General features: G+C 32.0%; 4 protein-coding genes across 8 annotated transcripts; 1 reads left to right on the plus strand and 3 right to left on the minus strand.

Annotated features, from left to right (window-relative positions):
* Nucleotides 1–768: 768 nt before the first annotated feature.
* On the minus strand, nt 769–3,046 carry LOC137812352 (uncharacterized). Its single transcript, XM_068614296.1, has 2 exons — nt 1,474–3,046; nt 769–1,313 (listed from the first exon to the last, which is right to left on the minus strand). The coding sequence occupies exon 1, from the start codon at nt 2,587–2,589 to the stop codon at nt 1,540–1,542; it is 1,050 nt and encodes a 349-aa protein (XP_068470397.1). The 5' UTR covers nt 2,590–3,046; the 3' UTR covers nt 769–1,313; nt 1,474–1,539.
* Nucleotides 3,047–5,114: 2,068 nt separating this feature from the next.
* Nucleotides 5,115–9,411, minus strand: LOC137812353 (pentatricopeptide repeat-containing protein At1g13040, mitochondrial). 4 transcript variants are annotated; one of them, XR_011081249.1, is made up of 4 exons: nt 7,498–9,305; nt 6,515–7,379; nt 6,252–6,308; nt 5,115–5,719 (listed from the first exon to the last, which is right to left on the minus strand). XR_011081249.1 is itself a non-coding variant. In XM_068614297.1 (2 exons), the coding sequence occupies exon 1, from the start codon at nt 9,096–9,098 to the stop codon at nt 7,515–7,517; it is 1,584 nt and encodes a 527-aa protein (XP_068470398.1). In that variant the 5' UTR covers nt 9,099–9,411; the 3' UTR covers nt 5,115–7,379; nt 7,498–7,514. The 4 variants fall into 4 exon arrangements, 1 of the variants encoding a protein (XP_068470398.1); XR_011081248.1 differs by having other exon boundaries at nt 6,252–7,379; nt 7,498–9,411; XR_011081250.1 differs by having other exon boundaries at nt 6,252–7,379; nt 7,671–9,299.
* Nucleotides 9,412–14,878: 5,467 nt separating this feature from the next.
* LOC137812355 (protein-tyrosine-phosphatase MKP1-like) lies at nt 14,879–16,733 on the plus strand. Of its 2 annotated transcripts, none has more exons than XM_068614299.1 (2): nt 14,879–15,047; nt 15,161–16,733. In XM_068614299.1, exon 2 carries the CDS (start codon nt 15,190–15,192, stop codon nt 16,453–16,455), a length of 1,266 nt encoding a protein of 421 aa, XP_068470400.1. In that variant the 5' UTR covers nt 14,879–15,047; nt 15,161–15,189; the 3' UTR covers nt 16,456–16,733. The 2 variants fall into 2 exon arrangements, with proteins under 2 accessions (XP_068470400.1, XP_068470399.1); XM_068614298.1 differs by having other exon boundaries at nt 14,882–15,047; nt 15,145–16,733.
* Nucleotides 16,734–17,665: 932 nt separating this feature from the next.
* Nucleotides 17,666–20,331, minus strand: LOC137812356 (uncharacterized). Its single transcript, XM_068614300.1, has 7 exons — nt 20,004–20,331; nt 19,831–19,930; nt 19,649–19,769; nt 19,396–19,517; nt 19,029–19,150; nt 18,769–18,938; nt 17,666–17,970 (listed from the first exon to the last, which is right to left on the minus strand). Exons 1-7 carry the CDS (start codon nt 20,128–20,130, stop codon nt 17,932–17,934), a joined length of 801 nt encoding a protein of 266 aa, XP_068470401.1. The 5' UTR covers nt 20,131–20,331; the 3' UTR covers nt 17,666–17,931.
* Between the last annotated feature and the right edge of the window lie 982 nt (nt 20,332–21,313).

Genomic DNA, 21,313 nt, shown 5'->3' on the forward strand with positions numbered 1-21,313 from the left:
AAAAATGTAACCTGGTACACTGCAAAGGCTGATTAAAAAAAAATAAAAAATAAAAACTCAAAATAGTCATGTGTCCTCCACACCAACTACCTAACTTAGCCCTTGGAGTGTACAAGGTTGGTTACATACACGTGGGAAACTACTCTATCACTGCAATAATATTTTTTACTTTTGTAGATGATTCATTTCAAATTATTTTATATTTTAAAAAAGAAATATTATCTAATTAGAGTAGAACCCCAACTTTAATGACTTTAGATTTGAAGGGCAGTGATACTTAACACCCAATTTCACTATCTACATTCATGTTACAATTTTCTTTATTATTATTATTTTATTGTTAATAATATTTTATTGAAAAAATAGTGGTTAAATAGATGTATTTAATGGTGTCCAAGAAACTTTTCCTTGAAGAAGAGAGAGAAACTAGCACCGGAGAGGATCTTGATTCAATTATATCCGTTTAACTAAAATAGTACCCATGTTGTAAGTAGGACAAGAATAAATGAGTGGCGTGAGTTAAACAAAAAAACTATGTGACTAAGAAAAAATGTCTTATAATCTATTTTACATTTAATGTTATTATCACTCAATGCCACACAGAAACTTATCTGCACACTTTAATCAGCTCGAAAAAAATTAAAAGACCAAAATTAGACATAATCTAAGGGACAACAAAATGTTAAAATAACTTATCAGGGAGGAATGTAACTAATGCAACTTGTTTTCAAGTAATAATCATCTTGTCATAAATATATTTTGAGGGGATAAAAAAAATGTAGATTAGGTATCATTATCTGGTTTTGCATGTAAAAGGGCTCTGTTCAGGATACTTGACCAACAAGTTCTACTTACTTCTCATGTCTTATGATGTTTATCCTTGTACAGAGATCCTACATGAACTATTATTAAAAATTATACTCATATATTTAATCAAATCTTAGCACGGTTTCTGAACGAGTGAATGACATCAACAAGAATCATGCATTCAAATCAGAGAAATTAAGTGATGGTTTATGCTGGGTTTTTCCAGCAAAATTATCTTCAACTATTGACTTCTTCATCAGCAAAAACTGTAAACAGTTACTGCTTTTGTTGGTTTAGTAGCAAGCTATGGTGAAAATGTAATGTATAAGCAGTTAACTTTGTAGGACATATCTTGGAACTGCTTATCAGTAGCGGGTGTGACGAATGAGATAAAAAATTTAGTGACAACTCTGGGCATTTGGTAGACGTGTTACATTAATTTGAATTCACCTTTCATGCTGATTTGAGATTGGTTGGTCAGTCAATAAACACATAATTGATCATACCTAGAGTGAAAACACACAAAAAAACCATGCATCCTTGAGTGAGTAATACTACTTTTGATACTATGAACTAATGTTAAGGATGGTGTTATTAGCTTATAATAATCTCTAATAGTTTTGGAGAAGAAAAAAATAAAATACAAAATTACATGTAGCGGCTAACCTTTGAACATGTTATTTTGAGGAGGAATAGGCAAATTAAGAAGAGCAAAAGTATCATCAATCATCTTCAGCGTTTTGTTCTGCATTTCTTTTTGAGCAAAATGCCATCAGGAGGACGTGTTAGCATGACGCTGCAACGGCCATAAAGATTATATGAATACCTTAAAATGCTTCCCAATTTGGATCTTGCACGAAAGACTCCCCTCACTTCAAGAATTACACCATTGCCTTCCATCTGTTTGACAAGGCGCTGGCTTTCTCTTAATGGCAGCTGAACTTGACTAGAGATCATATGGATGGTTGCAAACCTTGATTGAAGCCTTGCAGCTGAGAAAGGCTCAACATACCGAGTGGCAATGAGGGTGCTTCCATAGTAGAGATAAATGATGACTGAGCTGAAGTCCACATGCACCTTCTTGTTTGGATTTGTGAAGTTGGCCAGCATGGTTAGATCAGCATTCAGCAGATATCCAAGGTCAAGGTATGCAGCATTTAAGGTCACACTAGACACATCAAAATGAGGACTTTGTGGCCGAAAAACAAAGTACACTATAAGGACTATTAACCCTCCTATGATTATGATAAGCCAAAATATTACACACAAGCAGGCACCTAACCATGTTAAGGGTTGAGACTTTTGCTCCTCAGGCAACTTTATACCATTGTGGCGGGGATCACTGAGGGGCTTACGCCATGGCGGCTGCTGCCGACGCTCAGGAGGATGGTCGGAGGGGGGCAGCGATGGAGGGGCATCAGCAGAGGGAGGTGGCTCTTGAAAATTTACCTTTGAGGACTTAACTGGTCGCAGACCTTGATTTGTTGGATGCTTACTTGGACTTCTTTTTGATCTGGCATGGCGTGGCTCTTGCAAAATAGGTGGAGGATCTTCTGAGGGAACATGGTGTTCATGTTGAGGTCGTGATCGTAATGGAACACGATCTTCATTCTCAGGTCGTAATGCATCTGGTATAGGTGCAGGTACTTGAGTGGATGGTTGGCCACGACGTTTTTGGCGTGGCCCAAATGGAATACGTGGTTGCTCCTTATCATCATCAGCTATCACGTATTCAGGCTGTGATGATCGAGAAAAATGAGGGTTGGTTTCTCGACGAGACATGGGAATTGTGGAAAAATGTGTGAGGAAAATGAAGAGAAATCTAATGGCAATACTAAGAGAATGATATTAAGCTAATGGAAACAAGGAGGAATCAAGCCAAATCAAAAATTAAAGTATATAAAGGGAATGAGAATGACTTGAAGTTAACTTCAAGGATGATTCACATAAAGGCAAAGAATCGAACATATGTGGGGCAAAATGTTTGTATTCTTCATGCTGAGCTTCTTGTTGTCCTATAACAATGTACAGAAGTTGAATCGGCATTAGAGAAGAAGAGCTTCTGTGAATTTACAGGTGGCATGGATGCTTGGACTGTGAAGGTTTCAGAATTTTCTATAAAACCTCTTACAAAACAAAACTGTGAAGGTTATTCACAAACACGTTCTAACTCCCAAACACTTTCAGTTTCTTGTACCTCAATTAACATGCACATAGAAACAGACACTGCGGATGATACCTTTCCCCTACTTTGGTCCAAAATACGTGGACCCCAAAAGCACACTTTAAAAAGTGAAGAACACCTTATTGAAGATAAGGAACTTGTTATGAATCAACATTCCATCAGTTTAAAAGAAATCATTTTCAGCAATAAATAAATGAAGCTTTTATGTTAAAATATAACACATGCCTCATCTAAAAGAGTTAAGTATGTATGAATTAAAACCATATGGTAAGATTTCATGATCAAATGTCAATGGTTACCATTCTAACTAATACATTCGTACATTCACTACATCTCTTCATTAAGCAAAGAAAAAAAGAAAGGTAAAACAAATCTTTTAAAATTACCTCCATATTCAAAAAGCAAGATCCGGAATTAGAATTATTTACTTGAAATCACAAATTTAGATAATAATATTGCTTCCTGAAGAATTCAAAAATAGCATTATAGCATCATTAGATCGATTCGAATCACTTTGAGAGAAAACAAGTAAAGAAACCAATTGAAAATCAAACAAAAACAGGAATTTTATTGAGACTTGTATGTCCTTTGTACTACAATGAGAATAACCTAGTACAAAAGAGAGAAGGGTAATATAAGCAGAAGCTTTTTATTATACAGAAAATGATTGGATTAGTAGTGTTTTTGCCACTTGCACAGAATATAAATAATTAATTACAAGTTGTGGAATCAATCTCTTGCAAATGCGTAAGTTGAGACGTCTTTCACTGTGTAACATTTCTATAAAATTATATGCATTTTTTCTGAATAATAATATATAACATTTTAAAATAATTTGTCCAACAATGTATGGTTTATCAATAGATAAAATCTAATAACATGCTACATTTTGGATATTACAACCCTTTACATTCTCACGGCCTTCCTCCTTCCAATGAAAGATTTTCGTTGTCACTGATAGTCTATCCAAGTATGCACATTTTGCTACTGTTAAAGCTGATTCTTCCAGAGCCTTGGTGGCTCAGGTATTCATAAAGACTGTTTCAAAATTACATGAGATTTCCAAAAACCAGTAAGTGTAGTAACCATGTACCACCACGTTCTCCTTGTTTTTAATGACCAATCCCATCTCTTTTATTTTAGATGGAACTCACGTTGACAAATTAAAATTCTAAAGACACTTGTCAAATTCAAATAGGTGAAAGGCATAAATTCTTGTACTAAATATGTTTTTTTTTTCTCTTACTGTAAGATTAAATTAGTGTTCGTCTCTGATTATAAAACTAGATAATTATAGTATGAAAATTACTTGAATAAATCATTCTCTATGTAAAATGATTGTTAATTTTTTTGAAAAATTGTTAATTTTTTTGAAAAATTGTTAATTTTTTTTAAAATTCCTTATTGTTTTGATGTCCACTGTAATCTTAAACTGAACCAATTTCAATTACAGATAAACTTATTCAATTATTTTTATACTACAAACATCTAAATATCTAAATGGTAGTTTAGACTAGAAAAAAAATAAATTTCATATTATAATATAGAGAAAAAAAAAACATATCTAATCATAAATTCTTTCTTGAAATCATAGAATTCAAGGTGTAAGATGTTGCATGTGTAATGTACCGGTAGCTAGTACAAAATCGGTAATGTGGACGGTAATGTAATTTTCTAAGACATACAGTTCAAAACAGGACATAAATAACACAAAAAAATACCTGCAGATTGTTATGATAACATTTATAATAAATTTATATCCCGTATTTCACAAAATAAATAGGTTTGATTGAATTAATAAATAAATAAAAATGGGAAAATTTCGGGGAAATGTTATTTTAATTGAAAAAAGTAAAAAAAAAATTGTAATGAAATTATCTAGCTCGTTAATAAGATGAACCGCCAACTTAATTCTTTAAAGAAAAAACTTATAAGTGCTCAACTGTACCCAATGTGTGCCTACAAACAGTATGATCTAACTAAGAAAATGAAGTACCAATGTTTTAGATGATCTAAACAAAAGAAATTACAACAGAATGAAGAAATGATTTTGATATTCTTTAGAAGCCAACATTAAAGCAATGGAAGTCAAAGAAAGTATAGAACTCAAATGCAAAGTATCTAAAAAGTAAAAAACTTCAACTGAAAATGGATTGAATAGAAATTCAGCGAGAAGCCTGCAACAATGCAGGAAATCAAACATTGTTACAATTGAGAATTTACAGGCAGAAGATAGATAGTTTCATCTGTAAATTTGTCACAAAACTTTGACAACAAACCTAGCAATTGATTATTCCCGGTCTGATGATGTTCAATACTGCAGGAAAAGAATCTATTTCTTTTCCTTATATCATATATTCACACAAGTTCAAGCCCAATTTCATTTTGATGACCTGGGATTATATTAGAAGTGGAGCTGGTTAGGAATTTCTACAATTTGTGTAATAATGTGTTATGAAGAACTTGGGATACCACATTGGACTCCATCTGGAAATGAAAATCTTTGATTAATACATAGTCAAGATGATGATCCTAGATTATTCACTTCCATCTGGAAATCATCAATTATCCTGACTTATGTCCTTCACCAGCACTTTCTCTTAGCCCCCTTAACGTATATTTCTTCTCTGGTTGTGAATCAAACCAATCTGCAAATTGCTTATTGTGCTGGTTGTAGTTGTCCTTCAGCTAATCTGTTCCAAGGTTCAACATTGTCTACGGTAGAATCTATTGACAAGGAGATACCAGCATGCAATGAACTAGGGTACATTAATATCATACACTTATTTTGTTTCATAGACTAATACCATATATCATATCACCCCTGCCCCCACCTTCCCAAATCAAACATAAATAATCAAAGTTGCAGTGAAAACATGTACTAATTCCTTAGGTTCAATACAACTACAGAGAATACGGCACCGTGATATTATCTAACTAAATGTAACAACTGCAGAAAGTGTTATTTTAATATAATTGTCTCTCGCATAAATGCACTATAAAGCTGTCCACTAACAAATGTGAAAATTTACCAAATAAGTTAAGATATGGCAGTTTCCAGTCAGTCTCCATTGATTCTCAACAGCCTTCTGAAACACTATGCAACCTTTAAATGATTCATACATCCATTTTTTTCTCACAATATTTTGTTTGTTTTGTTCCATTTGGGGTGAGCACGGGCAAAGGTGGACAAAATCACATTGAATGTCATAGCTCTCTAATAAATGAATGTGCTGAAATTAAAGGAGTAGAAACATACTTTGAATAATTGTAATGATCACAGTAACATTTCTTTAGAGAAGCCTGAAGTTCCATGCTGCAGACACAGGCACAAGCATCATAATAATTTACCAGAAAACAATGCTAATAAAGGTCAAACATGTAAAATTTTATATAAATGTATAATCCTACAATTATGTATCCTTGTATGCTAATCCAAATCTTAGAAGCCATATATAATTTGTGCCAGTCTCAGTTTTTCAGAATCTAATAAATTTGAATCTTGAAGCCTAACAAGGCTACCTATTGAATCTTTTTTCCGCACCCACAATTCTCCACTAAGTTACATATGTCCAGACATATACCCAAATGATAAGAAGCTGATCGTCTGTGTGTCAACAAAAAAGTTCCACAATGGTATGAAACCTGAGTTTATTGTTCAACAATTCACTAGGATGGGCACAAGGACCAAGGCGCTAGTCATAACAAGATGAAATCACCAATAAATGCATATCTTCAAAGTTCAAATTATGCTCTGCAACCACCAACTTCATCTTGATGAAACAGGACCATAATAGTTAGAACCATAAAATGACATAAGGCGTTCATAATCGATGTTTCTGCCATACAAAGGCTGGGCATGAATCAGTCTGAATTGAGCTGTCACTGGTCAAAGATTTACTCAAATAGCATCAAGACAACATAAGAATAACTCAAGCCTGCCTCTTCAACATGACCTCAGAAGAAAAAATTGGGATTTGAATAGGCAGCTAGACTGATTCCAACCAAATCATCAATTACTAATATTAGTTGTGCTAAGTGAGAAACAAAGCCATAGCCCTCCATGTATAACAATTGCCCAAAAATAATTGAATGCTTCATTTTGTATTGACAAATACAATCCGCCAAGTGAATAGTCTGCTGAAACTATGAAACAAAACTTGGATACTGATCCATAAAAAGGTCTAAGAAGCCATTACTTCCATTGGTAGCAAGAAACCATTACAGCACTGCACTCAGTCTGGATCCTTTACAAGAAGCTGGTGTGTGAGTTAATAGTGTTACAGCACAGAGTATTTGGGAGCATAGATACACATAAAGGTATATGAGGTTGCACCATGCATGGGCATCATAAAAGTAGGACAAACCAATTTCCAGATGTCATTACCTGCAGAAAATGTTTGAGGTGAGTTTGCTAAGCTTTGGTGCATTGTATCCAGAGAAAATGTTTTATGTCAGGTTTCCCATTTGAAAGAAAAATGTGATGAATTTGAGAGGATAAAAACCTAAGCTAGAGCCATGTTCATGCACCATCCCTTGATTGAATGGCATTTACTAGAGTCTCGGAAAGATGTTTGTCAAGTGTTAAGCCTTTCTCCATCATCTGATCCCAAACCCTACATGCCAGTGAAAGTTTTTTCCCCCTTATAAGCCCTCCAACTATCAACTTGAAAGTTACCTCATCAGGGTACAAACCATTCCTCTGCATTTCATCATATAGACGCATGGCATCCATAACTCTAGAAGCCTTACAGAATCCATTTACAAGGGCATTGTAAGAGATTACATCCGGATTTACCCCATTCTCCACCATGTCACGGAAAACACTATCAGCCGTATCAACCTTCCCAGTCTTGCACAGATGATCAACTACTGCAGTATAGAATATACGATCAGGAAGAATGCCCAACCTTGTCATTTCATCAAGCAGTTTCTTAACCACTTGGATACTTCCTTCTCTTAGAAAGGCATCTATAAGTATATTAAACGTCACCATATCTGGCCTAATTCCCTTCCCACACATCTCCTCAAACAACTCATAACCTCTCCTAGTACGGCGCACCTTGCAGAATGCTGTGATAAGAGTATTATACGAAACAACATCACACATCCCTTTGGTCTGCATCCTCTCAACCAGCATCAAATAAGCCCTGTCGACCATATTAGCCTTGCAAAAACACTTCAACAGCTCATTGTAGCTATAAAAATCCGGCTCCACCCCGCTCCGCTCCATCGTCTCCACCAACCGCAAGGCCTCATCCAGCATCCCCTCGTCACAACAGTAATTCAACAGTGTATTATAAGTAACCAAATCCGGCACACACCCATTGCGGCTCATAAACGCTTTAATCTTCATCGCCTTATCAACCCTTCCCATCCTACAAAACCCATCAATCAAAGCATTGTAAACCAAGATATTAACCTTCACCCCACCCTTGATCACACCAACAACAAGCTCATAGGCCAAATCAACGCGCCCCCCACCGCACAATCCAACAACAAGAGCAACACAGGCTTTGAAATCAGGGCTCAACCCTTTGCCAGTCAAACCACGCCAAACCCTAGCAGCCTCGTCGTAGCGTTGAGCTTTGCACAACGCGTCAACTATAATAGTGTAAGAAACAACGTCAGGCTCTCTCCCCTCGGAGGGCATGGAGTGGAAGAGTTCAAGGGCGGTTTCTAAGCGATTGTGGCGGCACAAGAAGCTGAGGTAAGTGTTGAAGGCCCAAATGTCGGGGACGAAGCCAAGAGCGTGCATGTCGAGGAGGAGGTCGTGGATGAGGGGGAGGTTGTTGGGAGCGGAGCAGAGGGCGGAGATAAAGCGGGAGTAGGTGAATGGGAGGAGGGAGAAGCCACGAGGGATGACGTGGCGGCGGTAGTAGTGGTGGGCGAGGTGGAGGCGGGAGTGGCGGAGGAGGACGCCGATGAAGCGGTTGTAGTCGACGCTGAAGACGCGGCAATTGGATTGGGTCATTTGGTCGAACAGGTGGATGGCGTGGTTTATGAGACCGGCTTTTACCAACTTGGATATGTGAGAGCGGTACGCGAGGCGGTGTGCGCCAATGCTGCTCTGATACATATCAGATTCAGGGGTTTCCACAGGCATAGCAGCAGCAACGCCCAAACCAAACTCCGATTCATTCCTTCATTCCACGTTATGAATTATGAACGCAGCAACTAAAGTTATGAAGAGGCACGCCAACTGTTTGTGCATGTGTTTCTTACGCTTGGTGAACCATTCAAATTGGGCTGGCACTGGCAGGTTTTGGGGCTGCTACGAACTTGGGTTCATGTAATGCATAGCTACATCAACAACTAAATTAGAAGCTGCTACACCTATATTGGATCACTGCTACTTCCACTGATGAAATCCACTTTACAAAAAAAATATTTTAACAAATGTTAGTTTTTGTTGTGTGACTATACAAAAGGAAAACGGGTTTTCATTTTATGTGCACTCAAGTCCTTTTCCAAAAAACTTATGAATACTTTATTCAGACTTAGGTTGTGTTTATGAAAATGTTTGAAATAATTTATAATCATATACTATAATCCATAATATGCTTTTAGTTTATTTTGTAAGTTATCCAATATAGTTTATGTAAAAAATTTAATAAGACTTTGATATGTCATCCATTATTTCTTTCATAGATTGTCAGTAATATTTATAATAATTTTGTATTTTATACACTTATATCTTCTTTTTACTTGTATTTATTTATGGTATATATATAAAAAAAAAAACTAAAGCCATAATTATATTTTAAATGTTTTATATTTTGTATTAAAAATTCAAGTTATTATAAATCTTTGATTATTTTTATTAGGAAAATGTTACATTAATACAAAAAACATCAATTTATAATTGTAATATACCACGATATAATTATAAAATTATTTTATTTTAATAAAAAAATATTTATTTTTCTAACAGTAATCTATTGTAAAGTTGTCAACACACTATTTTTTATAAAAGTTACTTAAGGATGACAAGTTTACAAATTCAGTGAGAGTAATAGATTAGCCTACCAACCTCTATGTGGTTCATTTATATGATGAGTCAAAGACTTACCAAAGTCCAAATTTATTTATTGTATAAATTATATATATTAAAGATAGATTTAAATATAAAAAGATATTAAAAAATATTATATAGCGGTTATAATCCTTAGAAGGATGAATGAATTTTTATTAATTAATGAAGTGTTAGAAAACTCAATTAACACATGAATATATATATATATATATATAATTACAAAAGTTTGAGACATATAAGAAAAATAACGAAGAAACATGAATAAGTTGTAAAAGAAAAGAAAAAATAAATTAAGAAAAACGTATTACCTTTAAATGGAGTTTCAAATGATAAGTAGAAATTGGATTTGCTACTTAAAGGAATTCTTCCCGGTAATAGTCAAAATAAAAGTAAAACAATTTTAAGAAAGGTTTACAAATAAACTTTCAATCAATGTGAAGATATGAAAATAATTTGTTAGTGTGAACACAAAAGAAATATTGGATACTTGTGTGAAAATAAATTTTATTAAGCTCATGATTACACTTATGTTTTACTAATTTTATGATTAATCCAATTAATTTCTTAATATTGTTTATCACGTAGTAAACCCTTGTAAATAGAGACATGTGAATAAGCACATGTTCCTTGATCAAAGAAAAGAACATCTGAAATTGTTACAATATTTATGTATACTTTTGAAAGTGACATATATGAGTAGTTACAGAAGCATGTGACCTTGAAAATAACATGTTGAAAGTATAAACTCTTAGTGTGTATTTTTATCTCCTTTTATATGTCCAAGACCTTTGAAGGATTTGTGAACCAAGTTAAAATCATCATATTTATTTAAAATGATGTGTTTAAAGGAATCATCACCTTTGTTCATAGATTGAGAATTGTTAAACTAATCTTAAACCAGCAAATTTAGAATGCAAAAAATTCACCTCCTTTAAACATTTTATGTTTCTATCATTTCAACTCAAATTGTGTAATTTGAGCCTTAATATCCGTACAAAATTGTCATCTTACTAACAATTTGTCATTTAACTTTTTGCAAGCGCATAAATAGTGCAAAAATCAAGGAATAAATATTTAATAAAACCCAAAAAAACAAGACAAAAAAAAGTTGATTATTCCCTATTTGCAAATATGTAAAGTTTTATGTAAAGATTTGTTAGGAGACCACTGTTAAATATATATTATATTTTTATATTATTAATTAATTAATTTTATATTTATACTATAATAAAATAAATATAATTATGTATATAATATAAATAATAATAATAATTACTAAAACAATACAAATATTAATAAATGTATAAAGTGATAATTATATAAAAAAAATATTATCAATAATTTATGAAATAATAACTATAATAAAATAATTATAAATAATGAATAATAATGATAAATAATATCAGTAATAATAAAATTAAAACTATTAATTAATTATAATTTTTAATTTTTATTATATTTATTAAATTATTCTCCCACTTTCATAATTTTTATTTTATTTTTTACTCTATTTACTTAATCCAAACAATCTTAATTTTATCATTCTTTCATTTTATCTCCAATTTCTAATCAAAATAAAACAATAATAACACTAGAGAAACTTAAAAATACATTTCAATTCAAATCTAAAACAAAAAAACAAAAAACTTACACTATTATTCAAATTAACATAACTTCAAAAGCAAAACCAACAAATACTCTAAATCAATCTAAGAATACATCAATTAAAACAAGTAATATCAACTATCCTAATAAGCCTTAAACCTCAATATAATTAACAACATGGTTTACACTCTAACTTACACGTGTACCCACTTAAACTAAACATTATTGTTAAATGTTCAAATTTGTTACTCCAATGTTTACATACACAAAGTTTATCAATTGATTTTCAAATTCAATTGAAACTTAAAAGGACATTATTTCAGTAGTTATCCAGTTTTATAAACAGATCTAAAGTACAAAATTATTATAAAGATAGTTTCATTGCCTTAACTTTTTTGTTGTTTAAGAAGTTGCACTCAAAACATAAAAAAACTATAAAAGTTCAAATTTACTCATAGGATACCACCAAATTTACAAACTAAACACATAAAGTACTAATCTAATCTAATATAAATTTATCTCTTTGTCTCTGATCATACATATGCACTAATACAATTCATATCTCAAATTAACGCAAGAAAAAAAATAAAAATCAGAGAAAAATGTATTATAATTAAAATTGATTCTTGAATTCAACATGTTGAAAAAAATTAAAAGAAAAAGTCAGTGGAGCTCACACTATATAATAATAAACGTCACGTCGCCATACATTAGACACAAAAGTGGATGTTTCAACATAAAATGATGAGAAAATTCTTACAAATGCACAAACTTTTACGTCACTTTCTTAAGTAGGTAGATGCACACTTTCCTTGAGAAACACAAGATGTTATCGAAGCTCTTAAAACGTCCAAATCATATCTTATTATTTATTAATAACCAGTCAAACTAAAAGATGTTAAAAAAAAAATCGATTGAATCAAGATTCAATCAAATTTGAGATGTTGTTTTTTAATACTTTTAATAAAATAAACACATGTAATGTATTCAAGAACTTTTATAAAATAAAAATTTATAATGTATGGTATGTACTTGGTTCGTTAAAAGATTTTAAGGTTGTCTTTATCTGACAGTTTCTAGCTCATGGTAACATAAAAATAATATTTTTTAAAAGTTTTCAAAAATATTTGTTGTAAATCAATTTTAAAACTATATTTTCTAAAACATTTATAAAGATAAATTTAAGAAACATTTAATGATGAAAAAATTAGTTAAATTAACTTTGATCCATTATTTGTTGATAGGAAGATAATGGATTTTGTGAAGTAATAGAAAATTATTAACCTTTCATAAAAATAAATGGATATATTTAATTTGATATATTTTTTTATATTTTTCTAATCAATGAATTGAATAATTTTTTTTTTATAGAGCAACACTATAAATAATGGATAAATGAATTATGTTATCACTCACAGTGGTTAAAAAAATGGTTAATTGGAACACATTTATAAATATGTTTTACCTAAATCTAAATTCTAAATATTTAACCACTGTCTTTGGTTAATCACCTAATTAATAGCACCACTTTAATAAATATTTAACATTTTTATAGAATGTAAAGACCGAAAATTGTAAAGATTTATTTAAATAAGTTATTTTAACTATAAGTTTTAATAACCATAATATTTAAAAGAACAATAATTTAACTTATATTTTTTTTGTGATAAAAAAATAAATTCAAATATATAATTGAAAGAAAAACTGAAAATTAAAAATATTTTTTAAAATAAATTATTTTATCAAATCTGTAAATTTATGATTATTTTCATATGAGTTGTTCTCTATATATAATTTTTTCTGATATAACATATACATTTTATCATATCCAAATGAAATTAATTACCTTAAAAATATTTTAAGTAATTTACTTTTAAAAAAATATTATAATTATAATCACATATATTGAATGTACCTCATGTAATAGTTTTTTAATATATAATAGTAATATATTTAAAAATAATTATTTAAATAATATTTTTCAATTAAATTTATTCTTAGACTGGTAAATATTGAATGTACTTTTTATATTTTTGTCGCTTATAAAAGACGTGCCATTGTCGTTCTAATAGCACATTTTACTAATTAATTGTCATTATTTCATAAATACTACAATGTAATTTTTTTTGCTTATTTTACTATTAAGTTTGATACATTTTATTGATTTATTTGATTAACACTACGAAAAGTTTAAACTAAAAATAACAAAATGGGATTATTTTTTGCACATTTTTGTATGAAACGATGGTAGTTTTATTATTATATTTCTTCATTATTATTTTTCATGAAACGTCATTACCATATTAGAAATTGAACGGACCAGTTAAATATGCAAACTTTGATAGTGAATATGCAAAAAAATATGCAAAAAAAAGTTCCTTTACTATCATATTTTTCTTTGAATTGAAAACTTTGATAGTGAATATGCAAACTTTGAATTGAAAACTTTGACAGTGAATATGAAAAAAAAATAAAAATCCTTTACTATCATATTTTTCTTATTAATTATCGTTATTTAACCAAATATTAAATCACGGTCAAATTAAATTTAATTAGTTTCAAGGAATTTGTATAAGAAACTCGAAGACCAAGTTTAATAATATATTTTTTCCTTATTAATATAATATTATATTAGAAAAAATAATAATATTTTTTTAAAAAAAAGTGGTATCTGATTTAATGTTACTTTTTTTCTAACTTTATGCGCGTATTTCAGTCGAAGTATGCATTGATAATTCCACAAAAGAAATATGATATATTTTAATGATATACTAACAAAGTGATAGCATAAAAAGAATTCTACAGATAATAGAAAAAATGAATTAAAATCCATATTCTAGAACAAACATCCAGTATTAGGTGGGTCAAACTTTTTTTTCATTGTAACATCTACTGATAAAGAAAAATTAATATAGTTTGACTAGGAGATTAGAATAACCTAAAATATTTAAACTGTTTCAGAAACACAATATATATATAAATAGACAAACAGAACAAAAATTAAATTCCGTGGGACTTGCTTCACAGGTTTTTAGTGCACAATTAAATTGAACCTTTATATTTATATTAAAACTGGTAACATAATTAATTGGGAAGAAAAGAAGTCAATTAAAAAAATGTGTGACAATAAATGAAGATTTTAAAGAGGCACGTTATTGTTATTATATTTGAGAAAAAAGTGTCTCAAAATGAGGTGGCACTTTTTGGTCAAATTGAAAGACCATGACCATAAAGTCCTACCTTTTTTTCCATTTCTGCAAACTCCAAATTCTTCTTTACCTCCTTCTGCTTCTTGGTTTCCTTCTCTGCAAGATTCATTTTCATTCATCCCTATCTAAATATCTCTGTTTCAATTTTACTCTCTATAAGAAAACGGAACTGAGTCAGAGACTGGGACACAATCAATCAGTTCAGGTGAGAAAAACTCGAACTAGCAGCAAACACAACATTTTCCATTTTCCATTTACTCTTTCTAAAGCTTTTGCTTTCAACCCATTATTACTTCTGTCAGTGTTTTTGAAACCCAGTTAAAAAAATTGCGTCTTGTCGATTACCCATGTTGGGAGAAGACAGTAACAACGCGGAAACCGGTGTTCACTGGAGAGCACATTCCAGATCAGTTTCCTGGACCGACCAGACTCCGGTGACCCGGAAACCGCCGCGATCCCTTCAGCCTCTTTGCATCAGAAAACACAGTGTGAAGGAGTGGCCGAGCGCCGGCAGCGACGATCTCGAGGATTGGCTTCCGCCACTGACCCCAAGAGGGTCCACCAAAGGATCAGCAAATTTGGGTTCGGGTTCGGGTCATGTTTTTCAGCTTGGGAGAGACAAGTTGGCTTTCTTCGACAAGGAATGTTCAAAAATCGCGGAGCACGTGTACTTGGGGAGTGACACGGTGGCAAAGAACGAGGAGGTTTTGCGGCGGCACGGGATAACGCACGTGCTGAATTGCGTGGGGTTCGTTTGCCCCGAGTATTTCAAAAGCAACTTCGTCTACCAAACGCTATGGCTGCGGGACAGTCCCTCGGAGGACATCACCAGCATTCTCTACGACGTTTTCGATTACTTCGAGGATGTCCGACAACAGGGTGGGCGCGTGCTCGTGCACTGCTGCCAGGGCGTGTCGCGTTCGACCTCCTTGGTCATCGCGTATCTCATGTGGAGGGAGAGCCAGAGCTTCGAGGACGCGTTTCACCTGGTGAAGAACGCGCGTGGCATCACCAATCCGAACATGGGTTTCGCCTGTCAGCTATTGCAGTGTCAGAAGCGCGTGCATGCTATGCCCCCGAGTCCTAGTTCCGTGCTGAGAATGTATAGGATGGCTCCTCATTCTGCCTACGACCCTCTTCACCTTGTTCCTAAGACCGTTAACCACCCTTGCGCCCACGCGCTCGATTCGCGTGGGGCGTTTATTGTGCATGTTCCTTCTACTTTGTACGTGTGGGTTGGGAATGAGTGTGGCACGGTGATGTGTTGCAAGGCACGTTATGCAGCTGCTCAGGTTGTTCGATATGAGAGGGCAACTGGGGAGATTGTTGGTGTGGTTGAGGATGAAGAGCCTAAGGAGTTTTGGGTTGCTCTTTCTCACAAGGAAGTGTTGGTGGGGGATGAAGAAGAGGTGAAGAACGTGGAAACAATGCAGGTTGATGTGGGGCTTCATCCCCGGAGAGTTGAGGAATATGATTTGGACTTTGGAATTTTTCATAAGGCACTTGCAGGTGGGGTTGTTCCACCTTTTTCTTTCTCTAATGCTGGATCAGAAAATTGCCTCCCTTCTAAGGAAAATGGTTGGGGGAGATTGAGTAGGAAGGTTTCACATTGAAGAGATCTGAATGTTCATCCTAGGCTGATTTCAGATGATGATATCATCACTGCTGCTGTTGAGGTTGATGAGAAAGGTCATTGTAATGTAGGATAGGTAGAAACCTTATAAGGCAAAGTTAACTTTATTACAATGCTTCAGCTTGTTCTTGTATAGATATAGCCACTGTTGTCTCAAATGATGTATTATTCTTGGAGTTTAATTCTGTTTGAATATTGGTGCATTCCATTAAACACAATGTGAATGTCCAATTAAATCAAAGGTACATGGTTACATCATATATATGAGAGATACTTTTATTAAACTCACAGTCCATTATAAATAAATTAATTTATGGCACCCATTAATTATTATGTCATAAATAAACTTCTTTTTACCCCTAAGCTCGATTTTAACATAAATCGCCATTTAGAATGTATAGCCATTATGAAAGGGCACAACCAAATGAAATATAAGCAATCGAAAAACTATAGCAAAATATTATAAAATTATGTACCAGTCATAGAAAAATACCGAAAAAAATCAGACACATAAACATTAGATGAAATAAATGATTTTTTTTTTCAAACTTGAGTAACAATTATGTTTAATGGGAGAGGATGAACTCCCCATGCCAGCAAGGCGTGGTAGTGTAGGCAAAACAATAGTAAAGTAATAACCAAACATGCAATAACACCTCAATTACATAACAATCATCGAACCTATAAAGTATATTTTTCTTTAGACGTTTTTGACTGATTTTCTTGTTTTTGTTTGTTGTAGCCACCAGTCTAATGTTACATTTTTTACTGTTTTTTTTTTCATTTTTAAAAATTGATAAAATTAATGCAAAAGTGTCATCGTATTACAAGTTATCATTTCGACAAATAAATTAAATCAATTTCAGAAATAATATTTCATTTACTCTACCTTGTTATATTTATGTTTAATTTAAATTTCACTTTGTACCAGCTTAATTGATTCTATTTTATATTTTAGTTTTATTATTTTTATTTAGAATCAGTTTAATTAACTCTATTTATTAATGAACTTTGTTCGTTCCTACTTGAATTTGGGTCATACGAGTTGGAAAAAAAATCTCACAATTACCAATCTCGTATGTGTAATCAGTTTGTAATATAATCTCACATAAAAAAAAACTAACATGGTATTATAAATTGCTAGCAAACCATGGTAATCGTGTGGACTATATATGGTTATACACAATATATAAGAAGAATTCACATGATGTTATTTTGAGTTTTCATAGTTTATACATAGTTTTATACATAAATCGAAGATCAGAATCCATAATAACAAAAAGCTAATTATTGTATCACAATTGTTAGTACACCCAAAGCACAGAATAAGTTTAACATAAAACATTTAACAAATCAAACTCCTTCAACGTGTGCAACTAACAACTAAATCCCTTAGCAATTTATCCTTTCTATTTTTTTTCTTAGTGAGAGAGAATGACCAACTCCTTCTTTGATCTTAGGCTGATAAATGCTTTTCGTGTTCAGTAGAGTTTGCCTGCATACATACATACCAAGTCAACAACATGAGATCAAAATTAGTCACTAGAAAAATATCCTTTGCAAACGGATAATTCCGGAACTACCAAACACGTACTTTCCATTATAAATTAAGTAATAATTCAAATGATATCATAATATCCAGAACATACCTAAATTTTAGTTGGCTAAAAGAAGAAAAGAAGAATGCTTTAAGGATAAAAAAAAGTAGAAAAATCGCATACTGCCTCAATCAAATTATTTCAAGTGCAAAATAAACATCAAATATATTTTAGGAATACAAAAATTGGTAATAAATATAAATATTGCAAAATTCCTTTTTCAGTTTTATTTTATTAAAATTGGAATCCATGGCATAAAGGGAAATACGAATAGTATAGTTTGTTTGACTAGATTTTAGTTTAAAAAAAAATTTGAGTTAAATCCAAGTAAAGTTAAAAAACTCAGTATAGTTTTAAGTCAAAATTGAATTAGATGTTTTAACTAAAATCTAGAAAAACCCATAAGGGGTAGTGAAACCCATTTGAATCTTTTTATTTAATGTCTTCAGAAATATTTTTTAATGAAATAATTGCTTACTAAGATAAATTTATTTTAAAAAGTAGAAATAAAAAAGCAAAAAGTTATATTTTTTAAAAACAAAATATAGTTTCCGCGTTTTTTTATCTGCTACTACTTTTTACAATTTTTAAAGTTAAAAAAACAGACCCAAAGTTAGCACTTTTTCACTGAAATTCTAGTTTGAAAACCTGCATATAACTAAATTTTGTATTGAATGGAGCAAAGTGTTGCATACATGCAAAAGCTTCCCCAAGTAAACACTTCTCTTTGCAAGCATGAGTGTTAGGATGACAGGAACCATTGCAGCAGATAAATGCTTAAGTGTGTGACCACTGACAATATGAAAAGTCGATACATAAATCACTCTATCAGCACCCTCTTGGAGCATAGCTAGAAGATAAAATCCTGCCAAAATTCAAAATTGAAATTAAGGGTGATTGAAAACAGTATTGCATCACATCAAAACAACTTCCATACAGTACCAAAAGCACAAACCTGAAGCCCAGAGCCAATATGTTGAATGCGTGTACATTGGAGGCAAAAAAGTAGCCATGAGAGGTATGGCAATGCAGGATGAACTTTGTGCTAGAACATATAAACGGATGTCACCAAAGAACCTTTATTACAAAAGAATGGGTGAGAAAAATATCTCATCTTCACGTTTTTAGATTATGTTTCTCTGTTATAAGGAAATTGGTTCATTCATTCACACTTTAAAATGTTCTTATTCTCTTCTCAACATGTTTTTGTCCAACCTTTTATCCATGTGAAGAAAAATTTTGCTCACTCTGCAGAAGGATCTATGAGTAATAAATGTCCAAATAATGCAATGCAGATAGAAGGAATGGAGAAATAGCCTTGCCTCCAATACAGATTGCTAATTATGCCCATCATAATCAGAGCTACAATTGCATATGTTCCCTTCCTCACATCAATCCTTTCAATGATGAGGATTGCCATCAGTGAAGCGAAAGCAACAGTCATCTCCAACAACCAAACAATAATCAGAGAATCAAAATTGTGAAACTAGAATATGGAACATGTCAGCATTATTTAAGCATACTAGTTTTGTTTAAAAAAAAACGTTAAATTTGAATTGAAGAGGAGAAACTCACTGGTATTCTGTCCCACAGAAGGCGAGCATCATCTGGGTGAAGATGATAGTATGAAGAACCAAAAGCAACTGAAGTGACACCAGCATAAAAGCACCTCCAACCCCATAGTTCACCTTGCAAACTAATGGCACATATCTTAATCACACAAGCTAATGGAATTGATGTTGAGGAAATGAAAGTACCTGATGTTAAAATAGTTCCTACGATTGCAAAGCACAAGGCCAATGAGGCCAATCACCATGAATGGGAAATTTGATAGGACGTTTAGAGCATTGGAAATGCCTGAAGAAACATGCAAAAGATGAAACCTTTGCAGTCTGAAACCCAGATTAGTGAGTGTTTGAGAAGAAATTACCAAAGAAATTTCGGTTGTCAGCAAAATTATGGTATTGCTGAGGCTGAGGAATGCATGGGGATAAGAGGATGAGTAAAAGGAAGGAAACGAGCGCCAGTAGCAATGCCTGCACACTGTATTTTCCCATTTTCTTCAATTCATGGGAATTGCGTGAATTAGAGAGTGAGAGAAGGCAAGATCATGTAGGATGAATCTTGGAGGTCACGGTGGACGGTGGGCGGTTTGACGGTGCTCTGTGGCGCTATCCGTAAAAGTTGAACTATGTAGAACTCTCCCCATAAGTCCTTCATTCTACTTTCACTGAGTAACAACTATTTGATGGGTTTTCATTTTCTGAAACCTTTTCTAGTATTTTAGACTGCATAAATAAAACGCTAAACATTTTTGTTACTTAAATATGATTTAGTGATTAATATGTAAAATTCTGTTCTTGAGTTTTTCAAAATCATTTTTCTATTAAATTATAATATTCAATGAGTAATTTTTATTTTTAATATCTTTAAGGATTAAATCATATTTTTATTTTTTGAAATTAAATTATAAGTGTATCCTAATTTTAAATTAAAAATCTTTCGACATTGTTAGAGTAAGATTAAGGATATAGTTTATTTTAAAGTTTGGTTTATTTTTAATAGACGTTTTTAATTATATAAATCATTGTTAACTTTTTAGTGTTCTTTTTTAATTTTATTTTGGTGTTTATATAGATAACATCAATATTTCGTATCCAAGTATGTTAATTTCACACGTTTGAATCCATCAATACATATTCCAACTACTATTGTATACTAGTTTAAATTTTGGATTTTTTTTAAAATATTTTCACTGCAGTGAAGATTAAAAAAATTAATAAATAAAAACTAATTCACTCCATAAAACTTTGAAACATGTTAGATACAAGTTAGTGTTCTCATATAAAAGGATTGAGAAAATCTTCCATCAGTGGAACAATTAACTCTTTTAATTTGGTCAGAGCCGATTTTTCCTTTCCTCCTATGTTAACTTCTTTGTTTTGGTCGGCCTCTACTTTATTCACTCCTTTGTTGATTACCTTCAACTCTCAGTCGGAAATACATATTTAGATGTTTGACGTTTAAAAAATTGTTTGACATTCGATACAAACAATAAATATATAATAATAACATATATTTTTCTTAATTATTATACCTTTTTATATATTATCGTGATAAATTGAATCAAGATTAATATATAGATCATGATTAAAAAGATATTATAACTTAACATTATTAATCATTATTTAATCTTAATAATTTTAAACCTATTAAAACATTTACCCATTACATAAATAT

Source organism: Phaseolus vulgaris, chromosome 2 (assembly GCF_000499845.2).
Source record: "Phaseolus vulgaris cultivar G19833 chromosome 2, P. vulgaris v2.0, whole genome shotgun sequence".
Classification (NCBI taxonomy): Eukaryota; Viridiplantae; Streptophyta; class Magnoliopsida; order Fabales; family Fabaceae; genus Phaseolus; species Phaseolus vulgaris.